Source organism: Cadophora gregata (assembly GCF_030347475.1).
Source record: "Cadophora gregata isolate MNR1 chromosome Unknown scaffold_2, whole genome shotgun sequence".
In the NCBI taxonomy this organism is placed as follows: Eukaryota; Fungi; Ascomycota; class Leotiomycetes; order Helotiales; family Ploettnerulaceae; genus Cadophora; species Cadophora gregata.
Genome location: NW_026695925.1, coordinates 529,737 through 554,975, shown reverse-complemented (window position 1 = coordinate 554,975; position 25,239 = coordinate 529,737). Strand labels below are relative to the sequence as shown.

The following is a 25,239-nucleotide window of genomic DNA, read 5'->3' as shown; positions in this document are numbered from 1 at the left end:
GATAAGCACACCCTGCCCTCTTAAGCAGCCTGCCAAGCCTACACATAGAGGAAGAGTTCCAGTATCCCAGACGCCGAGCCCTAACTTCATATCCAGCCTTCCATTCATTATGCAATCCTCCTTCCATCAAATCTCATGCTCCTTCAAACAGCCTTACTTTGGCGCCTCACCATCCACAAATCTCAAAGCTTCCTCTCGGCTGACAGCATCGATACCACTGGTCTTATTGTGGAACGTGACACCATAACACTTATCCGCAACGAGCAGCATCTCCGGTCTGAAAGTCGTGCAGATGAATTGTCCGCTCATACCCCCAGCGCCATTGTCAGCATTTTGGCTGCTCTGCTGAGCCGAGATCTCTTCGAGCATTTGTGCAACGGCGGTTCGGTATTGGGCATCAAGATTTGCGTCGATTTCATCGAAGAGGTAGAATGGTGCTGGATCGCATTGTTGGATGGCGAAAACCAGTGCGAGGGCACACAAACCTGATTTATTAGCTGAGAGAGAGAGGATTGAGGAATCAAGAACTTACTCTTTTGACCTCCGCTCAACTGTTGAATACGTTGTTGCTCATCGTGCTTGCTGTTGAAAGACACGCTAATGCCAACACCTGTATAGTTCTCAACACTCTCCCGAGGTTCTTCATCAGAGTCTTCCTCATCTCGAGCGCGCTGATCAGTCTTGCGTTGGATGACTAGACGGCCACGGCCAGCAGGCACAAGTCGCTCAAAGATGGATGCAAACTCCTTGGATACTTGCTTGAAGGTTCGTTCGATAGCTTCATCTTTGCGTTGATCGAGTACTTCAACAAGATCTTGGATAGACGTGAGGCCGTCGTCGAGTTCCTTTCTTCGCTTCGTCAAACTATCTCGTTGGGAGGTGAAGCTGTTGTATTGCTCGAACGCCTTCTTGTTGACGCCTTTGTATTTCTTAAGAGCATCATTGACTTTCTTAAGCTTGGAGGTAATCTACAAACAGTCAGTTAAATGAATGAAGAATTGGCACGACAATACATACGTATTTCGAGTCTTTGTCGGAGTATTTCTCGAAAGCCTCATCGGGAAGGACTCCAAGGTCGCGAATGTTCTTAGCGCAGTCGGCAGCAGATGAAGTCAATAATGCCTTCTTTGCAACACTCTTCTCCATCCTCTTCTGGGCTTTCTCGATGGCCTTTGCGGTCTCGGATTGTTGCTCCACTTGCTGGGCTTTCTCCTTTGCAAGGTTCGAGATTTTTACTTCGATTTGCTCAATCTGGGTTTCGGCATCTTGAAGCTTACTCGTAACAGCATATGCTGCTTTCTGGACCCGCTTCAACTCACGCTGGGCTTCCTTGAGGTTCCCAGATCCCCCGCTAGCGGTTGTGTCAATCTCTTGACTACTTAGCTGATCCAACTTCAGTCGAAGATTTTCTCGAAGATCCAGTTCGAGGAGCTGCTTGCGACCTTCAAGCTCACGTCGAGCCTTGCTGAGCTCGTTCCATTCTTGTTGCAGTTCCTGGACTGAGGTATTGAGCTGCTCGAGTTGGCGCTCTTCTTGAGATGTCAATGCCTTCTTGAAATCGGCAGCTAAGTCGAGTTCATAGGCGGAAATGCTCTCCCCATGAGATCTGATCAGTTGATCAACGACATCCTTGCGACTGTTTATGGCGTCAAGTGAACCCTTCAGCTTTTCGAGTTGGGTGCTCTTAGTTCTTAGTTCGACTTTGAGCGGGTCGAAGCTTTCGTCCAATCGGCTGAGATTCTGTTGTAATTTGTGTAAATCACCAATGGCACTTGTGATCTCGTTGTCCTTCTGCTCGACTTCTCTTCTGATCTCATCAGACCGAGCCTTTAACGACTCATATTCGTCGAGCCACTTGCTGACCGCGCGAACCGCCTCAAGACGTGACTTTCGGGGATCGATGTATCCACCAGTCATAGCTCCTTTTCTATTCGCAGTATCACCATCAGTTGTGATAGCATTACAACCGTGGCTCCGAGCATATTGCGCCGCAACAGGCAGGGATGGACAGATTACTGTCTTGCCAAAGACATGGCTCATCGCCTTCTCAAACTTCGGTTCATATTTGAGCTTGCCAAGCAAGGGAATAGCATCAGATGCATTTGGCAGCTTCGTTGGGCGAGTTCTGAGCTCAGCCATAGGAATGATTGTGACTCTTCCAGCCCGTTGCTTGTACAGAGCGTCAGCAAAAAAAGTCGCAGTCTTTTCATTGTCAACAACATAATGGAAGAGGCTATTTCCAGCAGTCTGCTCCGCAGCCAATCGGTAGACTTCTGGGACATCGAGAAGCTCAGCAATAGTACCATAAGCGCCAGTGACGTTGTGTTCCTGTTTGAGACGTCGAATGGCCGCTAGACCTCTCGATGTGGCGTTGTCCATGGTGTGCGAAAGCTCCTTCTCGGCGCGATTTCTCTCCTGGCGTGCATCTTCGATCATAGACTCCAGCTTGTCATCCTCACGACGAAGAACCTTTCGTTCGTCCTGAAGTTTTTCCAGGCCATCCTTAGCGGTAGTCACTTCCTCATACAGTGCTTGTCTGCTGCCTCCCCAACCTTCGAAGCGCTTGCGCAGGCCTGCAATCTCGCCTTCCAGACTCTTGATTTCTGTCTGAACTGCCTTAACTTCCTCTGAAGCATCGATGCGGTTGGCTTTTTGTTCACCCAGAGCGGTGCTGAGGTTCTGGATTTCATCCTTCAACCAGGCATCCCGCTCTGCCTTGTTCTTGAATTGAGAAGTCCGTCCCTGTTTGTTGTAGAGTCTGGTTCTTGCGGCTTCGGCGGTGTCGAGATTTTTGCGAACTTCCAACTCCTTCGCCTTCCGATTATTGAAATCTGGGAGAATCTTCGCAAGCTCGGCTTCTTTTGACGCAATGTCTTGCTTAACAGCCTTGAGCTCCTGTTGGTGCCGGGATCTGGCCTGCTCCGCAGCCGATTGACCATCTGTCAAGCTCTTAACCTTTAACTCAACCTTTGCTTGGGTTTTTGAGGCCTCCCGTCTGTCTTCGTCCAATTGACGGCGCTCAAGCTTCAGTAACTCCATTTGGCGAGTAAGTTGCTTGGTTTCTGCGTCCAGCTCTTGAATGAGCTTTTCACCAGCCAAGAATGACGCTCTCTGCTCATCTGAGCCTTCCATGCCACCTTGTCGAGCTTCTTCAATCTCGTCAAGTGCTTGCGCCAATGCCGTCTGTTCTCGATGGTAGAATGCATATTCAAGACATCGGCGATCTTTATCCTTTTCCTGGTAACCACGCAGCTCCTCCTTCTCTTCCTCCAGTTCCGCAAGACGCTCCTTGATGTAGTCGAGAAGCTCGTCAATCTTGGCACGCTTGTTGTTTGTTTCAGTCATGATCTTTAAAGACTCCGTGCGACGTGCTTCGTAGACTTGAGTGCCTGCAACCTCCTTCAACAGATTGAGTCTTTCGGGATCCTTCATATTCGTCAAAGCAGTGACGCGTCCTTGAGGAACAATGTAGTATGGATTCGACCTCGAGAAACCAGCCGATTCCAAAAGGTTCATGACATCCGTTTTCGTGGCATTTTTGCGATCCAGTGAGTATTCATCCTTCTTGAGGCCGATCGTTCTTCGCAGAATAAGCTCCTCCTTTCCAGTTGGGAATCTGTCGTCGCTATTGTCGAATATGATCTCAACATAAGCGGACATTACCGCCGAACCCGAGCCCTCATGCAACAAAGCTTGTCGCTCTTCGCGACCCATTTGACTGTATGCATCGCTGAGAACGAATCGAATAGCTGCGAAGAAGTTACTCTTGCCTGAGCCATTGCGACCAACTATAACATTTGTCTTGGGCGAAAACGGTTCGATGACGGTTTGTTCTTTGTAACTATAGCCCATTAGCGCATTTCTTTGCGCGAAAATGGCAGACGTACCTCTTAAAGCCCTGGATGATAATCTGCTTGATGTACATCTTCGCGATTTGTATGCGCCGCGGGAGCGGCCGGTGGTGTTTGCGGCCTGTTTAAGGAGAATGGGATGCTTGCAGGGAGTTTGGCAAGCGGTATTTAGATGTCTCCGGAGATAATGACACTCGAATCGCAGACCGCGTCGTGGTGTCGTTGAGAAAGAATGAGAGTTCTCGTCTTGTCGCAGACGCGGTCTTGACGCGCTGCCCAAGTTGAAGTGCAGGTTGAGAGGCTTCGGGTCGTGTCTAAGCAGGCTAGCCCTGAATAGTCACCGCCCTTGGCAGAATAAACAATTTCGGATGACTTGGTGGGATATTCGAGGATGCACAGTTTGCTGCTGAAACAATACCCTGCCACCAGATCCTATACAGGACCTCAGCATTAACTCTCTCAATATGTCCGATTCGAACCCTCCTCCACAGGAGTCTACTCCAGCAGCAGCTCAAGTTCCTACGCACACATATGTCCCGAACCACGGCTATGCAACATCTACAACTTCTCAGGATGCCCCACCACAAACGCCAACTGGTGGTTACGCAGCAGACAACGAGGATGAGGTTTATGATGACCTATTCGAGGAGGAAGACGAGGAGTTCTTCGATGATATAGAATACGACCCTACCTCAGGCGATTTGACGAAGTCCTACAACCGTCAACGAAAACTCAACGACCCTAACGCCACTGCCCCGCGAACAAATTCACAGAAGCCAATAGCAAACACTCAGGCAAGCGTGGACGATCAAATTACCAGTCTTTCCAAACATGCGGGAAAGATAAGATTAGAAGGCGGAGGAGGAGGGGAAAGAGCCAAGACCCACGGAAAGGACAAGTCGGATCGCGCGACAAACGAGCAAGTCTTGGATCCGCGGACCCGAATGATCCTCTTACAGATGATCAATCGAGGTATTGTATCAGAAGTTAACGGATGTTTGAGTACTGGAAAGGAGGCAAATGTCTATGGAGCAGTGTCAATACCCACGACTGAGGGAGGCGAAGAGGCTCCAAGCATCCACCGAGCCATTAAGGTCTACAAGACTAGTATTCTCGTTTTCAAGGATCGAGACCGTTACGTTACCGGAGAACATCGTTTCAGATCGGGCTACAATAAGGGCAACAACAGAGCTATGGTCAAGGTCTGGGCAGAGAAGGAGTTCCGAAATCTGAAGCGACTCTACTTGGCCGGCATTCCATGTCCTGAGCCTGTCTACCTCCGACTACATGTCCTCGTTATGGGCTTCCTTGGTGACAAGAAGGGATGGGCAGCACCAAGACTGAGAGATGCCGAGCTACAAGGGGATGATGTTGACCAACAATGGAGATTGTTGTACCTTCAAATGATCGGCCTCATGCGACGAATGTATCAAACATGCAAACTGGTACATGCAGATCTGAGCGAGTACAACGTCTTGTACCACCAGCAGAAGCTTTTCATCATCGATGTCTCGCAAAGTGTTGAGCATGACCATCCAAGATCTTTGGAATTCTTGAGAATGGATATTAAGAACGTCTCGGATTTTTTCAGGAGGAAAAATGTCGAAGTACTCTCCGAGCAAACAGTATTTGGTTTCATAACCACTCATGAAGGCCCCGCACAAGAACCTGGCCTATCTGAAGCACTGGAGAAATTACTGGCTAACAGACCTGCTACAGAGGAAGGAGAACAGGCCGCTGCTGAGAAAGAGATTGATGCTGAGGTTTTCCGACAACAGTACATTCCTCAGACTTTAGAGCAAGTCTATGACATTGAGCGTGATGCAGAGAAGATCGGAAAGGGGCAAAAAGATGACCTCGTATACCGGAACCTTCTGGCCGACAAAGTCCCAATGTCATCAGGGAATGAGGCTGATGGGGAGGACACCATGGATAACAGCTCGCCGCCAAGTAAAGGCGGAAGTGGAAGTGAGGATAGTGATGATGAGAGCAGATTCGAAAAAGGAACTCCAAGAGGCAAACGTTTCGAAGACAAGGAGTCGAAGAAGGTTTGTGTCTTCTATCCACACATGTTTTCTACAGCTAACACTATTCAAGGAGCACAAGAAAGCTGTGAAGGAGGAGAAGCGCGAGAAGAGAAAAGACAAGATCCCGAAGCATCTGAAGAAGAAGCTCGTGAGCAGTGCAGCAAAGCACAAGCACTGAACCGCCATATGCGAATAAATACAGCATATTCCGAGCTCACACATGGACATCGGCCCTCACCCCACTCTGAAAAATGGCAAGTATTGAAATTTCGTTTTTGTCAGTTCTCAGACAACCATTTAGATGACGAAGACCAATCCTTCTCAGAGGCCAGGCTAGGAGCCGTGTCTTGCAATTAACGCGAAACCTCTCCAAGCAAGCCAGTTCGAGAAGCTGCAAGCCCGAATACCAACTTACGTGTTGTGGATTCGAGCTAATGCTGATCAAAGAGAGCACTGATATCTGGTTGTCTGCCGAAGTTTTCGGAACTTACTCAGTCGGCATGCAATATTTTTCTTGCTTTTCCATTCTTCTCTCTTTTGGTCTCGTTGTGTGCTTGAAAAATGGTTCTATTGATGGACAGGCCATGATGCTCAAGCCAGTCCTTCCATGCGGGTCGCGGATTGACAGCCGGGACTCGCAGAACCAGCCGTGTATTTGGTCTGAGCGATCGCGACCCCTGACGAAGCTCGCGTAAAATACCCCCAGGATGCAAACTCAAATCCATCTTCAGTCTACAGTTGAGTCCACATGCTTGGCCAGCCAATAGTGTAAGAGATAACCCCGCAAATAAATATCAGATACCGCGGACATACCAACTGTCCTTGTGTGCGTGCAGCACTTCTGATTTCGAGTTGGGGTTCGTTGTACTCCCGAATACGATAGCGAGGCACAATACCAACAAGAGCCAAATAGAAAGAACGGCACGACTCGAAGTGTGAGAGACAAGAGCGTTGGTAATGGTTAGGGTGAGGAACGGCGAGTTATCCCGTGAAGGATCACCACCACTACACCTAGTTCTCACATGCAGAGCATTTTAGTGGTGTTTACCTCGGCGCCGTCTGGCGAGCGGCCATGCGAGCCAATTAGGCGCCCAGTTTCACCTCTAACGAAGTAAAGCTTCTCGCTTACGATGACCAACCCCTCTCCAATTCCACCATCATCGTCAATAGCTCCTCAGAAGTCACCCATCCTGTCATCCTATTCTACCCCATTCCCATCCCTCGTCCATTCTCACCTAAATACTCCTTCCCCTCCCTCCAAGACCTCTTGGCAACGCCCCAGTCGCTAAGATCCCGCCGTCCAGGAACAAGTGCTCCCTAAATGCTCTCTAGTCGGGATTAGCTCACGGGGAGGACGGCTTTTCGCTCGCTAAACCAGCACTAAGGCTTGATGCAGAAGTCTGGACATGATGCCCAAAACAAAGATTGCAAGCTCACTTGCAGTAGATTGGCCGATCGTCCTTGGTAGGGCATGGCTGGGGGATGGTATCAGGGGTTTTTCTCCGCAGTGTCGTATTCATCCCATCTTCACTTTCTATCCTATCTTTATCTGAAAGTTCTGTGCATTTGATATCCTGGTCCTGACCTGGATTTGTGTCTCTCCATTTCTCCATCTCAATACCGGGGCGCCTGTGCCATATTCGTTATACCTGGCTCATCTTCATCGTTTATATTCTTCGTCTTTGATCTACATCTTTGGATTTTGACACACCGATCTATATAACACCGCATGGGTAACAGCCTTCAGGGCTACAAGTCGGCAAAATGCAGATGCCACCGACATCCGTGATCATATCCTGGCCACGACCCAACTACAAAGATCCAGTTACTACAGGCCCAGCAACTGTAATCACCACTTGCATCTTCTACCCTATGGTATGCATCATCATTGGACTCAGATGTTATACTCGCTTGAGGATCTCGAGGAGCTTTGGGTGGGATGATTGGTTGATCCTGACTGCTATGGTAAGCGCTCTCCTCGAGGGCAAGGTATTAGAGAATGGAAAGGCTGACACCTAGACAGGTTCCTACTACAGCTTTCATGATTATCTGTTTAGTGGCAGAATGGCATTTTCATTGGAATAGACACAGTAAGTGATATCTACTTCCTAGCAGTCCCACGCACTTTGAATTCTTGCATTGCCAATTTTCAAGGCCCAGGATCTGAACCTATTATCTCTTTCCCAAGTGACCTCAAGCTTCCATAATAGGACGAAAAGTACAAGCTGACATGGATATTCAGTCTGGGACGTTAGACCCGACACCATAGTATCAGGTCTCAAAGTAGTCCTGACAACTCAGATCCTCTTCTCCGCCGCGACGACCCTCACCAAGCTATCCATGCTTGTTCTCGTCTACCGTATCGTAACTGAGTCGTCTAAGAAACTCCCTAAAATAATTGTCGGAGTTATGATATTAATATCCCTTGAATGTGTGGCATTTATTTTTGGGGTGATGTTTCAGTGCGGGTATGTTACCGCGTTGTTGCCTTTCTTGCTTTGAGCCCTCGTTTCTGCACTTGTGATATGATACCTGACATACAACTCTCAGAAAACCCTCGAGATACTGGACCCTCTCCTTCATACCTCAACACGAATGCATGTCTGAAACCAAGAACCTCCTCGCCGCCGGCATCATCAACACAGTCAGCGACCTCGTGATCGTTGTCCTCCCTATCCCCATCATCTGGCGTCTACAGCTTCCAATACAGCAGCAAATCATTATCGTCTTATTGTTTGGCGCAGGAGTACTCGTCACAGTTGCCAGTATTTTGAGAACGTATTACTTGTATCAAGTTACCGATGGATGGGATAAAACCTGGCACGCGAGTCCTGCTTGGGTTACTAGCTCGGTGGAATTATATGTCGGGATTGTAGGTCCAGCCTGATTGTCTTCTCATGATATCTACGATTGAAATTCCCAGCTGATGAGATCAGATGTGTGCATCCATCCCGGCAACCAAGAAATTCTTCAGTCGCTTCAGCCCCCGCCTCTTCGGCGCCTCCACGCCCCCACCAGAACAGTCTCATGCTCGCCCATCTGCTCGTAACAGCGCTGCGACAAATCACGATGTCGAGCTTGGTGCCTATTCTGGACACCCATTCTCTGATCACAAAGAAGAGACAACATTCGAGGCTTTTCCTGCTCCACCCAAATATTCACATGCCATTAATCTGGGGTCGTATATTGCAGGGAGACCGCATACGGCGAAGAGTGTCAAGAGTGTGGGATCAGATGGTAGAGATGATGTGACGAGGGTAGATAGCGATGATGAATTAGTCGGGAGGTACGTTACTGGACCCCGTATATGTCATTCGATGGGGGATGCTGAGCCTGAGTGTTGAACAGATACCACCATTCGCCACCACCAGATTGAATATCCATTCCGGTATTGATTTGCAAATCCCCAATTCTAAGCTTTACCTATACGGTTGCCGGCGGGGAAGTACCCAATGATCTAGATTCATCAGTCTACCATCCATTCGGTACCATGCATGGTGTACAGCTCACGTAGGCGTGGAAAGCCTACCATGCTTCGCAAATCCTCTCAGCCTGATAGTCTCATAGAGCATCTAGACCAAGAATGCGGCTCTTGCAGACGGGAACTCCGCTCGATAAGCTATGCGAGGCGGAATGGGTCAATATCGATGTCGAATCAAAATTTCACTCTTGGAAAGTGAGACCTCGCTTGCGAACGAGGTGCGGGTGGTGGGGGCGAAATGGCCAGGCCAGATCACTCTCACACGACTTTGCGGTGCATCGGAACCGCATTTCATTCCGGCTCGCAAGTCCTGATTTGCCCGATTTGCATACCTCAATCCCAATCGAATACAGAGACGTATGAGAGGACAGAACATGCGCACCTGTTGCGTCGCAAGTCGGTGTTGGTGATGCGCCAAGAGAACTTGCATCCGGACGTGCATGTTGGTTTTTGTTGGATGGAAGCTCAGCAGGGGTTTACCCCAAAACGAATGGATGCTGAACACAGCCTCATCCTTCAAAGCATAGGTACAAGTTGAATAGTGTAAAAAATATTCTTCCAGTGGTGTAAATTATCAAGATCGATGGACAGTGTAGTCATTTATTTACTTCTCATGCGTCAAGCGACCTCCAGGTTTGCCAACTGACGAGGGAGGTGCCGTCCCGTCCGATCTTTGATAGCAGCATTTGCCGAAGTCTAAATTCTGTTTCTCTGTCATAGTCCCTTTATTCAGTGTGCAAAAATGGGGAGCCATCTTCTACTTGGTAAAGATGATAATTGGTTCGTCAGACCTCGATGTAGAAGAGAATACCTATTTGCAGATCGCTGAATAAAGGGAACTCATGAAGCCACTTCCACATCCTTTATTTGTTTTTCCGTCTGAAATCTGGCCAGAGCCTCCTCCATGTTCTTGGCGTTGGTTTTCACGAGCAGCGCATGCAGTGGGGTGCATCCGCATGAAATACATCAATCTCAATGGTTGAAACCAACACCGCACTTTGCAACAAAGCTGCAAATCTGACCCCAAACTCTGATTATCTCACCCTAGTACGTTACATCAAGCTTCGCCGCAAGCAGGCCTCAGCTGCCCAGCCAGCATAAGTACACCATGCTATGGCCTTCTACTTCCCAGGACCAGGTCAAGTCAAGCCGGCCGCCCTTGACCGTAAAACTTCGTCTACCTTCGGTGAAGTGACGAATCTTCGTGGAAATGAGGTCTTCACTTGTCTTGGGCTTCGTCTGGGTAGCGGGAATATTTGTATCTGCGGCTGTCTATGAGCGGCAGGCTGCTCCTTCGAGTTCTGCAATCTCAAGTGCTCCAGCAGCCTTACCGACCCCATCACTGGCTCCGAACATTAATAGTAGTAAATACGACATATCTCAACACTTCTGCCGGATATGGAGACATGCAAGTATGTATAAATAGTATTACCCATCCATCTCACTTCACTGACTATTTTCAGGCGTACTTGCAGATGGGAAGATATATATTGATGGCGGAAATACGGTACGTCTTTTGATCCGAAGCCGGAATCCAAGGCTCAGAGAACAAAGTTCACGCCCAATGGGAACACAACATTCTTCAATACGCCACAGCAAAATAAATATGACAATGGCATGAGTAAGAACCCATTCAGCCCTAAAGCTCATCACTCACATATGATCAGACGACAACCTCATCGTCTTGGATCTCTCTCAAGACTTCAGCAACCAGGATACCTTCCCATACTCCGCTATCCACAAAGGTCCTCAAGTTCCCAACGCTTTAATTGAACAAACCCTCTGGTACTCTCAAATCACTCGCAAGATCTACCAGATCGGAGGCTGGTTCTCATTCAATAGCCAGACGGATCCCGGCTTCATCGAACTCAAAAATATCCCAGAATCAGCAATCTGGGAGTTTGATATCGACACCCAGCTCTGGAAACAGTCAGAATTCAGCTACTTCAATACAGGGAACAAAGTGGAGCGTGCGGGAGCTGCGGCGAATTGCGATGCGCCGTCACTGAACATGAGTTTCTTGTTTGAGGGTTATGTTCAGCAGCGCTCAGATGCGGATTATACCACATATGAACAGTCGTCAACGTTCAAATGCATGCCTTCTACCCATCATACGAGAAGATGCAAACTGACGAGCGAGCTCCACAGACCTCGAAGGCATGCTCCAGCTCAACACGAACACAGCGCCGCCAACGTTGACGAATATCTCCGTCCCTGACTACATAGGCCCTCGAATGAACGGGGCAATGATCCATGTCCCTGTTGGTGAGAAAGGGGTTGTGATTCAAATTGCCGGGCAAGTCCCTAAGGATCCCACGCCGTTCGGTATCCCTATCTTGAAAGCCAATGAGAAGAATGACAACATCGAAAATTCATTTGTAGATATTTATGATATCGAGACCGGGTTTTGGTTTCGGCAGCAGACCTTTGGTGAGTCGTTTCTCGTTTGACACTATGGGCTGACAGAGCAGGTGGTCCTGAAATTCCGCCTGGCAGGTCTGACATTTGTACTGTTCTGGTCGCGGCACCTGACGGGAGCTCCTACAACATTTTCGTCATTGCCGGTATTCGTAAGTCGAATTCTTGCTCCTGTAGACTAACGCAGAAGTTGATGAAATGCAGAAACCTATGATAATGTTGTTGCTCATGAAGATATGTAAGTCATTGGTTCTCTTCACGAGAATGTTCCACTGACCAGACAGGTGGGTTCTCACCATCCCAACTTTCCAATGGGTACAAGTCCATACCAGACCCGGGGGTGTATTTGGCCACACATGCCATGCAGTTGGGGAGAACCTCATCATAGTTGGCGGGATGCAGACAGATGAAAAGGGAGGGAGTGTAAAGAACTGCTCGGTAAGCGATCTGATCCCCCATCAAGCTCAAGCACTAATTGCATCAAAGGCACATATGCCAGCTGAAATATTCAGTCTCGTAGACCTCGCATACACTGGAAAATTCGACTTCGCCGGCGCCAGCAGGACACCTCCCGTCCCCTCTGAGGTCGTCAAACTCATCGGTGGAACATCAACCGGGGGAGCATCCGCACCAAACCTCGTATGGAGTGATGCTTATCTACAGTGAATATTCTCCTCACCTCAAATCTAGCATATAATCCTTAACATTATTCAGATACATCTTCAAGCCCAGCCTCCCTCGCCCAACATACACCCCAACCTACACCCTCGTAACCAGCACCTCAACAACCAACTCCACATCGGCCACCCCCTCACCAACTTCACCTTCTAAATCAAAGTCAAACACAGGGGTCATCGCTGGGGCTACAGTAGGCGGCGTCGTTCTCCTCGCCGTCCTCATTACCCTCTTTATCATATTCCGTCGTCGCAAGAATGCCAAACGTCGCGCCGCCCTCGAATCAACGGCCGGTTCACACATCCCACCAACCCACGAACTGCCCTCGTACCAAGATTCCAAATACAACAATCAACATCCCGTAGAAGTTTCAGCTTATCAAGAACCTCTGACTTTTGCGCCGTACAGTATGGAAACTGCTGGGACGAATGAGCCACAGGAGATGGACGCTCACATGAACGGCGAAGAAAGAGATCAGTGGCGGCCGTTGAGCGGTGAGACAGGTCTAGGACTGGGGATGAGCACTCCTACCCACACGAGTAGTCCCATATTTTCGGAGGTCAGTAGGGAGAGTGTTGGAAGTCCTAGTCCCAGGCTTAGTGCTGGGGCTGGGAGTCCGGATCTTGGAAACGCAGGAACGAGTCCTAATCCGGCGAGGATGAGTAGGCAGAGTAGAGTTTCCGATGGATCGTATTGATCCCGATGTTTGTGTTTTCATATAATTTCTCCGACTGTTTTTTTCTAGTCGTTTTTGGTCTAGCGAGGCGTCGTGCGGGCGCTTCTTACAGTACACTCGTTGTCGTTCCAAGCGATTTGCAGGAGCGCTGTCTGATTTCGTATTCATAATTGACGTCATGTCTTGCCAGCTCAACTTTCACTCGTTGGTAATCGCTCTACATCAAATATCTTGAACTTGAATTCGCGGAAGTTGAAGATTGACGTTGGAGGATTTCGTAATTTTCGTTGTCGATATGCCTTATTGTCAAGATGGCAATTATAATTGACAGCAACAACAGCAATGCCAACTGTTTTCTCCCCTTAACACTCTATCAAAATCAAGGAGAGATAGTCATAGGAAACACATGAAAGGAATCTTAGAAGCCCAAGTTTAGTATTGTAAGTCTTTTAATTCAACGTATAAATTAATGCTAGTGAAATTGTCTGCTGGTGTTCCGCACTATGAGCGATCCGAGATGTCTAAAATACACTTTCGCAGATCTCCCTTTCTTCCTTAATAATAATCTTCATAGCAATCGATCTCTCAACTTTCTCAATTCAACGGTCCCTGGAACGTAACTTCTTCCACCACCATCGAAATATTATCATAGCCAATCCACACAGGGATCAGATCCTGCTGAACCTCAACTACGAAGCACTCCCCTCTAGCATTAAACTGATCCCTAAGTTCTCTAACTTTCTCGCAAATCTTTTGGTAGAATTCGATATGTTCGATATTTGCCCTAGCTGGCTTGAAAATTGCAATAAGCTTCTCGCACGCCTCGTGGTTAGCCATTTCCAACAAAGTGAATTGTCCTTGACGTTTCGGCTTGTTATGCTGAATCGTGGCCTTACCAGTCTCCACATTCACACTGGTTTTGCTCGTGAACTGCATGACGTCCCAGAACTTCTCTTGGAAGCGCTTTGGGATACTAGAGACAAACTCGGGGGAAAGCTCGCCAGGACCAATAGGCATCTCGACGATGAAGACCTGACTTTCATGCATGGTGTCGTGTGCGACCACAGCTTTGTATCGACCATTCTTGTTCGATTCTTTCAGACTGATGTAAGCGCAAGTTCGCATCTTGTTCAACACGAGACCGGAGGCGTATTTGTTGGCTTCAGCTAGGGACCAGAACTCCTTGATCATTTGCTGCTCCTCTTTATCTTCTTCATCAGATTCGAAATATCTGGTTATCTCTCGCTTCCAGACTTGATACTTCATGACTATACGCTCTGGTTCACGAAGTCGTTTCTCAAGAGCTTTGAGGCGCTTCTCGCGAGCGTCAAGTTCAGCCTCTGAAATATATTCTGTGAAAGTATCGCTCATTTCCGGCATGGGCGACATCCCTCGGACCTCTTCTTCGGTCTCGCTCTCGGAGCTGGTTTCATCACGCGATGATACCCCGGTTTCCGTACAAGTATGCTGAGTACTGAGTTCAGAAAAACTAGACTCAACCTCAGGTTCAGGATCTGGATCTTCTTCCGACTCCTCAGAATCCGTGAAATGATCAACGGTAGTTCGAGCAGAGGCGCGATCAAAAGCATTATTGCGAATCTTTCCATAGGCAGCTCGAGCAGCTTGCTCATCGCGTTGGTTCTGTATGACTTGGAATTCTTCAGGTGATAGCCCACCGTTGACTTCTGTGTCGCGAAATAGCTGTTGAGCTGCTGTGAGAGGTTCCTCCTGCAGGGGGTCGCGGCCAAAGTCATGACCTGGATCTTGTTCTTTACGGGCTTTGTTCTCTGCTCGCTTTTGGAGTTCTTTCTACAGTTATCGTTAGCCAACTGCATTCCCGAAATAAAACAGATATGTGACCTACTGCTCGCTTCTCCATGAACGCCTCAACCTGGGAGTTGAGCTCCTCTTCTGAGATCTGGGTACCATTCTTCTCGGCCTCTTTCCGAATAGCCTGCTCCTTTCTCTCTCTGGCCATTTCTGTTCTCTTTTTAGCCTCTTTTTGCTTCCGCTCTTCGGTCAACCGATAATCCCCCACACGGGCCCCTTTTCCCTTCTGGGCCTTTTCGAGTTCCTCACGCTCCAGGTCAGATATGAGTAGAGTCTGGTGTCTATGCTCACGGAGTTTTGGTCTTGTAGGCTTAGACTTCGTGCGACCGAATGAAGAGAAATCTTTGGGCATGCCTTTGAAAATGTTCTTGGCGGCCAGTTGGTCGAGATAGCTGGGTGCTGGTGTAGTTTCGATAGAGGAAGAGGAGCTACGAGATTGTAAGCTTTCGTTCATTCGGTCCCGAGCCGTTTTTGGTTTGGGTGCTGCTATGGCTTTTGGTTTTGGTGCCGGTCGGTCATTCTTCGCTAGGGGAGCCGTTGTGGGCTTGGGTTTCTCCACAACAGGTTCTGGCTCTGGCTCCGAGTTTGATTGGGATGCTGGCTTGGGCACTTCAACAACGGTATCTGGTCGGTTTGCTACTTTGGATTGAGGTGCTGGGACAGATGGCTTGGGTCGTGGGGCAGGTGTTGGATTTTGAGCCACAGCATTTGGACCCCTTTTGTATCGAATATCCAGTTTCTCCTTGATTCGCTGAGACTGTTCCAATTTTTTGCGAACGTCCTCAGCTTCCTTGTCAGCGCGCATTTTTGTGATACTTTCTTTGACACCTGATCGATCAAATGGCTTTGCTTTGCTAGGTGGCTGTGAGTAGATACTCCAGACGCGAGCAAGGGTGGCACTTACTGTGGCACAACAGGCGGAGCTTCTGGCATAAACAAAGAGTCCTCGTCTTCCATCTGCGCATCAGGTTCCTCGACTGGCTTTAGATCAACAGCTGTTGTCAATTTCGCAGCACTCAAAGATGCGGCTTGCAACTTCGCTTGCTCCTTTTTCGCCTTGAGCTTTGCGAGTTCTCTGGTCTCAGCCTGAACGCTTTCAGCTTTCTCCTTTGCCTCCTGTCTCTCCAGCTCCCTTTGCTGTTCCTCCTTGGCCTTCTTTTCCCGATCAACCTTGATTCTCTCTTCTGCAGCTTTTCTCAACATTTCCTTCTCACGGTTCTCATGAGCGAGTTGTCTCTGGCGATCGGCTTCTCGCTTAATTCTCTTCTGTTCCTCCTCAAACTCCTTCTCACGCTTACGTTTCTCGGCTTCTGCTTTCCTTTTTGCCTGCTCTTCCGCTGCAGCTTTCTTGGCAGCCTCTTCTTTGGCAAGCATGGCTGCCATCTTTGCCTCACGATCGCGTTGACCCTTGGCACGAGCTTCTTCCGCTTTCTTGTCTTCGGCTTCTTGATCGTAGACGATATCCCCGAATAGTGACAGGTCAAACGACGCCTCATCACTTTTAACCATTCTGTCGATGATCAATTCTGCGATCTTCTTTTGACGGACTTCTTCGGGATCAATGGGCGTAGGTTTCTCTTTCGCAACTCGTTTTGGTGGTGCAGCAGGTTTAGATGCTTTGGATCGAGTGTTTGAGGGAGCGACAGTCTTCTTGGGTGCTGTTTTCTTGACTACAGGCGCGAGTCGTTCATTCATGGGAATTGATCGAGGCAATGCTTCTGGAGTGATGAGATCGATCACTTCTGGGGCCGCAAAACCTCTACCAGAACTGGGCCGATCCTTAGGTGTGATCGGAACAGACTCTATCTTTGGCTCCACGGATTTGACTTTCTTTGTAAAGGCGCTACTAGATGGTAAGATGCTGGAGACTTTTTCCTGATTATCATTGCCATTCTGGATAGCCGGTTGGGGCTGAGGCTGCTGTTGATTCTTCCGAATCAATACATCCAAGGGAGTGTGAAACGTTTCTGGAGAATCAACATCGAGTATCTCAACATGATGAGGAGTTTGAAGAGGTGTTCTGGGTTCGGTTGCTCGACTGGGTGTTCTAGGTGCTTCCTTAGGCACTTCTAAGGAATTCGTTGCGGTGATAGCACTGCTTCCATGTACTCCATTGGGCACGTTGTTTTTCTGCTGATGGCTAAGGATTTGTGATCGTGATGGAACGGATGTTACTTCTTCAGACTCACGGGCTTGAGACTCGATCTGAACATTCCGTGGACTTCCATACTGACTTTGGGCACGAACACGCTCGATGGCCGGAGTACGTGGAGCCAAACTTCTGCTTCTACCTCGTTGTTCATTCTGGAAGTCGTGAGGAACAACGCTCCGGCCTCTACCCCGCTGTTCATATTGACCTCCACGTGGAGCCACACTTCTACTTCTACTCCTTTGCTGCTCTTGAATATCACGAGGCGCAATGCTCCTGCTTCGACTGCGAGGTTTTTCTTCAACAAAGCCAAAAGCATCAAAGGCAGAATGAGCTCTCGCAATTGAGCCTGTTGTCTTGCGTTCGGCTCCAGAAGCCCAGATAGGACTCTGAAGGTGCGGTGGCTGTCTGGCAGCGTAAAAGGTGGGTTCTGACTGGTGCTGTAAGGTTTTGGGAGTATTGGCTCTATTCAATGGATTGGTTGTCTGGGGGCTCTCTGGCACAGCTGTCTGAGCACGTCGATATGGCGATTGACCTTGTGGCTGCTTCTGTTCTTGATTGTGATTTGGACGACGGAAGAAAGATCTCATGTCCTTCTCTTCAAGTTCGTCGTCGCTGCTATCGTCCAGCAAGTCAAGCTCGAATGGTGCCGCGGGGGCCTTGGGGGTGTGAGGTCTTGACGCTGGTCGGGGCGTGTTTCGGTTCTGGCTCATACGATCATACCGCGAGGCGTATGAAGCAACTTCTCGGACCGGTTGCCGATCCCCTGGATTTGTGGCTTTCATTATGCGATCGACATTGGGAGTGCTCAAACGCTCATGTAGAGGCCTGCCTTTCTGAACCTCAGGAGGAGCCGTTGAACCCCGGCATGGTGGACGAGATTGAGCCTGAACTGATTCTCTCATCATGCTTGCTGCTCGAGCCATTGCTACTCTTACGACCCCGTCTTCAAGGTCCATATCGGACTCCTCCACATTGTTTGCTTGGTGAACATTGTGGAATCCCCGGTTATTGGAGACACTGAGAGCTCTGAATCGACGAAAAGACTCTTTCGACATCCGCATAGTGTTTCGGGACAAATTGTTATTATTCTGTGGGGGATGTTGCTGAGGAGTGTGATAGAGTCGAGAAAGCGGCTGGTTTTGCTTTTGCGAAGAGTATTGTTCTCGGAACGTGGGTTGTCGACTTGGAGTAACGTATTCTCCGAAAGGAGTTTGTCGAGCTGGAGTATATTCTTGCGAAGGAGTCTGCTGATCTGAGGCAGGGCGAGAGTCGTGCGGTCTCCGATTGTCACCATCTCCGTTCACTGATGTAAAGTCAGATTGGTGGAAGGGAGAACGATCAACGTCTTCAACAAGCTTACAATTCTCAGTCCCAGATCTCTCCCACTGTTGAGTACTCATCTGGTCCTTATTTCTGTCCATGCCCATACCGAAGAGAGTGTCAACCGGACCATTGCTCAGAGGTCGGGAGGGTGATAGCATGAGCAGTGAATTGGCACGGATTTGTTGTCTCTTGCTAGAACCATTTTGTGCCATAGAAGGGCTTGCCGGTCTCTTCGCTACCCGTGGTTGGGTATAAGGTGTTGAGGAAGTTGAGCCGTTGACAACAAGAGGCGCGTCGCTTGCAATGTTATCACGTTGGACTGTTCTTGGATATGCAGCTGCTTGAGTTGGGGCGTTACCGGGCTCAGAGACAACAGTAGCTGGCTCAGTATCCTTTGTACCCATCTCTCCATCTATAGCCTCATCGGTCGGTGGCGTTGGTGGAGCGGCCTTTACTGGCGTGCGGCGGGAAGAACGGAGTAGCTGGTTGATATCTTTGTAGTAATCCATGGGTATTTCTACAGCAGGGTCAAAATCACCAAGGCGACGACCACCTTGATCAGGAGTATCGATCTCCATAATGGATAGATAGAGCGAGCGAGGCTATCAAGTAGGGGAAACAGCCGAAGTGAAGTTTGCTGTAAACTGTATAAAGATGTCCTGGCTGATAACACGCATAGGCCGGATCAGGAGAGTCGTGGGGTTTCAAGGGAAGAAGATGCTCCTGCTGTGTGGATAGTTTCCTATAAGAGTCGAGGGAAAGAAAGGTCTTAGCGGGCTTCGAGCTAAAGCGGCTCAGCTATAATGAGCTCTATCACTGTATGTGAGGTGTTTTGATTCTTAATGATGTTGAATGAGAGGAAGTGAAGTGAGCTGATGGATTTGTATTGGGTTTGCATGAAGGGCGTTGAAGCATCGGAGCGGCCTGACGTATGTTGTTGAGTGAAGTCAATTGCGGAGACCAACCATCTGACGCTTTAAGTGCAGATCGCCTGCTCCAGCTGAATCCGCAGGACTGAGTACTTGGCAATACTCAATATCAACCAGCAATAGTGAAACCATGAATGGCGCAGAAGTAGTCCGTAGAAGAGTAACTTGAAGGTGAGGATATCGCTGATGGGTTGTCGGCGTTCCAAGGGGTGTTAGAGATGGAGAGATCGACTACTAAAGAGGGGAAGACATCCTAGTAGAGCGTTGACGACTCCAATAGAATTGTGGGACATGATGAGTTGTAACGATCAAAAACAGTTGGAGGAAGCTTCCCGATATGGGTGGGGCGGTAAGAATAAGCGAAGACAGCGGCGGCCTATTCTGCATGACGATGAAGTGAATGCAAATTTAGTGTCATGACACTGTTCGTGCTTGATAACAGCATTGTTCAATGAATCAAGTAAATATGGATTGGGGCAGATTCTGAAGTAGGTCTATGCCTCGAGAGTGTGTTCTGGCGGGGTAAGAAGTAACCAACATGTGAGAGTGAGGACCCTGAGCTCACCTAATACTAATTTCTTTCGACCCAAGGGCTCACTTTGTTCAAAAATGTTGTGAAGCGGATCACAGCAGAGGCATTGCAAGTCATAACGTCCTTTGCCAAGAATCTCGGCCTGCAAGCTAAGCGAACGTCAACAATCAGAATAGAGTACTCAGGGGAAAGCTTCATGAATGACATGTGAACGTTCGTGGCACCATTACTATTGAGGCTCGCAAAGGATTTATACTGTCACAGAGAAATGTTGGGCACTGTCAGAAATCCTCTCGTTGATGGGGCAATGCAGCAGAACTCACCACTGAAATGATATCATTTTGCAAGGAGGTGCCTTAGTTCGGGTAGAGGTTCAGTACAATGTTGCAATTGATGACAATCGAAGACTGTCGTGATTCGAAAAAGGGGCAGTTTTGGGTGATATTGACCAAACCTGTATGCAAACAAAACTCTTACGACCACAGCTCACCTTAATCTGCTATCCACATATCACGGGGAAGGGCCGTCATGTCTGGCGAGGAGGTAGTATCTCATTATTTTACACCAACCTATTTCCGCACCTTGCCCTTGAAGGTCTTGAGAGGATCCACCTTCCGCGCACCGGCCTTCTTGCCTTTTCCCTTCGCCCTGTTTACCGCCCTAGCCTTTCTGATTCGATTCTCAGTCGTCTTGCGGATACCCACAAATCCCACTTCCGCTGTTAGAGCTTTCCTTCCTTCCTTTGGCAACAAATACTCCGGAACATGCTTCATATGTGACTGTACCCTCGCAGGTCGCAATTCTCCATCATGTCGCAAATGGTGGAGATCTTCTGGATTCTCCTCGAAATGACGCTTCAGCTTCTCGCTCTTGATCAATTCTTGTCTCAATTCGCGAGTCCGGGCTTCTCGAATAGCGATACCAGTGACAGCTCGTAGCGCATCACCCATTCGGTATCTGAATGCCTCCACTTGCTTCATGTCAAAATTGTATGGCTTGACCTCCTTGCCCTTCTTCGTCTGATGCTTCATAATCTTTGCCATGACTTTCTCATCATCCTTTGCAGATTCGATACTCGTAGGCTTGTGTTTGCGATAGAGCTCCGCTGGTACGACAAATGACAGAGCCATTCCTGTCTGACCAGCCCGTGCTGTCCGTCCAATGCGGTGTGTGTATGATTTTGAGGAAGTGGGTAGGTCGAAATTCAGGACGCATGCGACATTCTTGAAGTCGATGCCTCTCGATATACCGTACTCTCTGTCTCTCTTTGCCGTCTTCCGCTTCTTTTTGGAGGGTTGTGGTTCTGTTTCTGCCTTCTTTTCCGTGGCTTCGCCTTCCGTCCCGTTCGTGGCTGCAGGTTCATCTTGGCCATTCTCCTCTTTTGGTTCGTCTTCGTCGCCTAAGACTTCGTGCTCGTCCGAAGCAATGATGATATCGTAGACGTTCTTGTTGAATTCTTCCACCACATGTATCCTTGAGTTGACTGGGAGTTCGGAGTTCAAGATACAACTTCTCGTGCCGAACTGTTCCAAGAATAGCTTCAATCTGTAGCAACGGTCGATATCTCCCACGAATATTATACATTTGCCCTTGATCAGCTTCAGCTTGAAGATAACATAGGTTAATAGAAACTTCTCATCCTCTGCACATCTAGATTTTGTTAGTAGATGCGCATCGTCGGAATCAAGGGAGCATACTTTACAACGAACTGGCTGACACCTTCTCCCTCCGCCTCGGCTTCCTCAAGCTTCAATATTACTGGATCTCTGCAGAACAGGCCCTTCAAAGTCTCAACTTCGCTCGTCAAGGTCGCACTCATCAGAATCGTCTGAACGCCTTTCGGCAATATCTTGGCCACATTCTGTAGATCTTCATCATAACCGTATGACAATACCAGATCCGCCTCATCGATGACTAGATGTGCGAGACTCTCGAGCGAGAAAGCTGCGGTATTCAGATTCACTGATGCTCGGGCGGGTGTCGCGATTACCAGGTCGGGAGAATCAGCAAGGAGGGTTCGTTGGACGGCATCAGAGACTTTTTGGGTGAGATTCACAGCCCGAATATCTTTCGTACAGAATGCTGAGAATGATTCGACGACTTTCAGGACTTGATCGGCAAGTTCGCGAGTAGGTACGAGGATCAAGGCAGATGTGCATTGGGTGGAGGAGGTCTGTGAGTGTTAGCTGTGTTTTCTCCAGCTCAGCAGCCAAAACCTACCAGTTTTCTCTTCAGTATCGAATGCAAGATTGGCAGCAGATATGCCGCCGTCTTTCCTGATCCTGTCTTTGCTCTTGCCAATATGTCGCGTCCTTCCAATGCGAGAGGAATAGCTTTGCTCTGAACCAATGTTGGCGTCTGGAAGTTTTGCTTTGTGATTCCTTGGAGCAATCGGGAGTCGAGTCCTAGCCCAGCGAATGTGTTGTCGTTTTTCTGACTTTCGACCTCAGCGACAGGCGCGGGAACATCATTGGCATCCAATTTGCGCTTCATTATTGCCGTTGTGAGGTTGTTGGAGTAGTTGCAAATGGTGAGGCTGTCTTGCATCTCCCAAGTGCTGGAGATAGAATTTAATTTTCTATGGTCGAACCGAACTTTCGCCGACGGCGCTAAGAAGTCATCACGTGAGGGCACCCCTCTTTCCCTGTTTAGCGATTTCAAAACAGACATTTCGCTAGATGCTAGACTGGAAGCTTTGGGTATTGTACTAATGGGCCTAGGGATGCCTCATAGCTCTCGAGACTACCTATGACTGATCATTCATACAATTCAGTTGGGTGAAACCTGAAAAATAAAGTTCTTGACATTTCAACCAAGAATTTATAAAATGTACTGAGGCGCTGCAGAGAGCACGAATAGTACCCTCTCTTGGCTGGTAGTTTCAGAATAGTAAAAATGTCAAAATACCAAGAGTTTCCTCCTCGGAGACTCTCTACGGGACGTATGTGTCCAACTTGTCATCAAACTCAGTCATCGACCCATCGTCTATTTTCAGCTCTATCCGTGTCATTCGTAAATGCAAGCTCTAACCTGTTAAAGCATTTTCTCTCATTCCAGCGATCGAATACTAGGAACGCGGTCAGATCTTCTAGACCAAGATCCCACGCTTGCTCCGTCGCCAGTTCTTTCGCGCCACGCGTTGATCAAGGAACGTTGGTAGCTCGACTGGTCCGCCGGGTCGCGGGCAGGGGAACCCCCCGAACTTCCGCTCAACTCCCGCCCGACCAGATATGTCACAAGGATTGCATTAGATGCAGGCAGAACGTAGTCTCTCCAAACCGAGTCGTGACCCGTACAGCGCTTCTTTGATAATTCCGCTTTCTTTTCAGCACTTGTGCTCGGGTTGACTAACTTAGCATTCTTCTCGCCAGCATCGTGTCCTCCAAAGGCCTCAGCTGATGAATCTGGAGGTACGATGCTGCTGCTATCTTGATTGTTGTTTAGGTAGCTGGGTGCTATCGATTGGGGAACATAGGGATTTTGATCGGGCAGGCTCAGATTGGCGAGACCGGGTTGACCATAATCGATACTTGGTGAGACGTCTTCTTGGAAGGACTGCTTGTCGACTTCCTCGGCCGACATCTCTGGAGATGTCGAGTCCAGGGGTCCACCATCGGCATCCTGAGAAGGGCTGTCGTCATGTCTCGCGCCTTGAAGCAGATGCGTATCTTTGTAGTCGCCGGCTACATGTCGTTCGGAAGTTTCATCGATCTGGCCGATAAAGCAAGCCTTAACATTGTGTTCCACAGTATACACCTTTGCATAGTTCAGTAAAGAAGGCGTGTCTAACTTCTGTCCTTTGGTGCATGATGACTTCACTGGGTGTTTTGTCATGCCTTTTTCTCCAGGTGTATAGAACGGACGCTTTCCAGAATATATTTCCGCATGATCATCAATATGAATACCTCGTTTGTCGAGACCCTTTCCACCATAAGTCATGATTGGCCTAGCAGAGTGCTTGTTAGAGGTACATCTGACGAAAATAAGTGCAGTATGGTAGGAGCTGACGTACAGGCATTTGCAATGTCCTATCTGCTGCTCAACTATGAGAAATCGCCGAATTGGGGCAAGAACAGTTCCACCGCTCTTCAATCGTTGAACAATAGATTCCGAGTCGTGGTAACCACCAGTCTCATGATTTACATCCTGTTCGGACCAGAGAATTTTGAAAACCTAAACAGTCAGCTTGCGAAGAATTTAACGAGACGAACTGGACACTTGCCCTCCCAAATCTGAAAGCCTTAGATGAGTGGATTTTGTACTCTAGTATCAGTCAGCAAAATTTACTCATCTTCATTGTATCCGCATGCTTGAACTTTTATCCAATTCCTCATAGTCTGTGCTCGGGTTGCTCGTTGTAATGTGAATTGAATGGACAGGCACCCTTCTATCACTAGACTTGTCTTGAGACTCTCTTCGATAAGCATTCGTCATAACACTAGAGAATGGAGCCACTTGATAGCTAGATAATGTTTGTTGAGAGCTGGAGTAAGAAGCATGTTCGTTGGCAAGTTGATTATTTCGCACAGCGGAATAATCTTCTTCCTGCGGGGAAGAGTAATCACACTCGTAGGAACCTGAGATCTATCAGCACCACAGCATGCGTACTGCTTGTAAAGATCGATCGTGCTCACCATTGCTATCAAGGCGATAGCGCTTCCATAAATGACGGTTGTCATCCCACCCCCATTCCGACCACAGTGAGGGATAACCTGATTGCGGCGAGGATTCTTTCATGGCTCCTTTCTGCTTTCCGAACGATGAAGACATCCTCGTCCAATTTCCCCTGACGCTGAAGTGTACCGACTCAACGTAAAATTTGCTTTTGGGTTCAGCTGAGAGAATGTTACTCGCTGTGCTCTGAGCACTCAATTAGCAAGGGATGGTGCAGGGCTTTTGTCTGCGACACAACCACAGTCGGGCGTAAATTCATGCCACAGGTTGTAGCGCTCAGCCATTCGACGTGGCAAGAACGCCTGCATAATTAGATGAGACAAGTCGGCCAATAGATAGTCTGAAGGACCCTTGTACGCGTTGGAGGCTTGCATATCACTGCTAGGCTTCTTCTAAGGCAGTCTACGAAGTTGAAGCCACCTAGGTACAGAATGTCGACTGATGTGTTGTGGGTGCAGATATTCCCGCCATGTTGAATCCCTCGCCTTACTCATGCGTAAACAAAGCCATCGCTGGTGGTAGACTTATATAGCCATAAATTACAGAAGCTTTGATGTTTCTGTATCACGAGGTATCCCCTCAACTGCCGAAAATATACTTTTCCAGGGAACAGCGCTGAAGCGCGGTGCTAAGGCAACCTGAATGACAGCGCAGCATACACATTTCAGCGT

The 25,239-nt window shown here is 48.5% G+C and overlaps 7 protein-coding genes across 8 annotated transcripts; 3 read left to right on the top strand and 4 right to left on the bottom strand.

The window, feature by feature from the left end:
- Nucleotides 1-153: 153 nt before the first annotated feature.
- SMC3 (Structural maintenance of chromosomes protein 3) lies at nt 154-3,925 on the bottom strand (the record flags this gene model as incomplete). Its single annotated transcript, XM_058501028.1, has 4 exons — nt 154-485; nt 533-968; nt 1,018-3,841; nt 3,888-3,925. The coding sequence occupies 4 exons, from the start codon at nt 3,923-3,925 to the stop codon at nt 154-156; spliced, it is 3,630 nt and encodes a 1,209-aa protein (XP_058362345.1).
- A 338-nt stretch (nt 3,926-4,263) lies between these two features.
- On the top strand, nt 4,264-6,056 carry RIO1 (protein kinase rio1; the record flags this gene model as incomplete). The annotated part of the gene is made up of 2 exons (XM_058501027.1): nt 4,264-5,899; nt 5,949-6,056. Exons 1-2 carry the CDS (start codon nt 4,316-4,318, stop codon nt 6,054-6,056), a joined length of 1,692 nt encoding a protein of 563 aa, XP_058362344.1. The 5' UTR covers nt 4,264-4,315.
- Nucleotides 6,057-7,642: 1,586 nt separating this feature from the next.
- ONS95_007513 (uncharacterized protein) lies at nt 7,643-9,254 on the top strand (the record flags this gene model as incomplete). Its single annotated transcript, XM_058501026.1, has 6 exons — nt 7,643-7,843; nt 7,902-7,968; nt 8,121-8,346; nt 8,429-8,750; nt 8,815-9,164; nt 9,227-9,254. The coding sequence occupies 6 exons, from the start codon at nt 7,643-7,645 to the stop codon at nt 9,252-9,254; spliced, it is 1,194 nt and encodes a 397-aa protein (XP_058362343.1).
- A 1,065-nt stretch (nt 9,255-10,319) lies between these two features.
- ONS95_007512 (uncharacterized protein) lies at nt 10,320-13,556 on the top strand. Its single transcript, XM_058501025.1, has 10 exons — nt 10,320-10,771; nt 10,823-10,866; nt 10,914-10,980; nt 11,027-11,452; nt 11,508-11,789; nt 11,831-11,929; nt 11,982-12,015; nt 12,062-12,215; nt 12,264-12,439; nt 12,492-13,556. Exons 1-10 carry the CDS (start codon nt 10,570-10,572, stop codon nt 13,147-13,149), a joined length of 2,142 nt encoding a protein of 713 aa, XP_058362342.1. The 5' UTR covers nt 10,320-10,569; the 3' UTR covers nt 13,150-13,556.
- A 25-nt stretch (nt 13,557-13,581) lies between these two features.
- ONS95_007511 (uncharacterized protein) lies at nt 13,582-18,986 on the bottom strand. Of its 2 annotated transcripts, none has more exons than XM_058501024.1 (4): nt 15,863-18,986; nt 14,993-15,812; nt 14,025-14,937; nt 13,582-13,938 (listed from the first exon to the last, which is right to left on the bottom strand). In XM_058501024.1, exons 1-4 carry the CDS (start codon nt 18,940-18,942, stop codon nt 13,913-13,915), a joined length of 4,839 nt encoding a protein of 1,612 aa, XP_058362341.1. In that variant the 5' UTR covers nt 18,943-18,986; the 3' UTR covers nt 13,582-13,912. The 2 variants fall into 2 exon arrangements, with proteins under 2 accessions (XP_058362341.1, XP_058362340.1); XM_058501023.1 differs by having other exon boundaries at nt 13,589-14,937; nt 15,863-18,413; nt 18,471-18,986.
- Nucleotides 18,987-20,247: 1,261 nt separating this feature from the next.
- DBP9 (ATP-dependent DNA/RNA helicase) lies at nt 20,248-22,427 on the bottom strand. The gene is made up of 3 exons (XM_058501022.1): nt 22,115-22,427; nt 21,592-22,067; nt 20,248-21,544 (listed from the first exon to the last, which is right to left on the bottom strand). The coding sequence occupies exons 1-3, from the start codon at nt 22,385-22,387 to the stop codon at nt 20,464-20,466; spliced, it is 1,830 nt and encodes a 609-aa protein (XP_058362339.1). The 5' UTR covers nt 22,388-22,427; the 3' UTR covers nt 20,248-20,463.
- Nucleotides 22,428-22,568: 141 nt separating this feature from the next.
- ONS95_007509 (uncharacterized protein) lies at nt 22,569-24,882 on the bottom strand. The gene is made up of 5 exons (XM_058501021.1): nt 24,529-24,882; nt 24,211-24,471; nt 24,117-24,157; nt 23,907-24,067; nt 22,569-23,840 (listed from the first exon to the last, which is right to left on the bottom strand). The coding sequence occupies exons 1-5, from the start codon at nt 24,662-24,664 to the stop codon at nt 22,943-22,945; spliced, it is 1,497 nt and encodes a 498-aa protein (XP_058362338.1). The 5' UTR covers nt 24,665-24,882; the 3' UTR covers nt 22,569-22,942.
- Nucleotides 24,883-25,239: the final 357 nt, after the last annotated feature.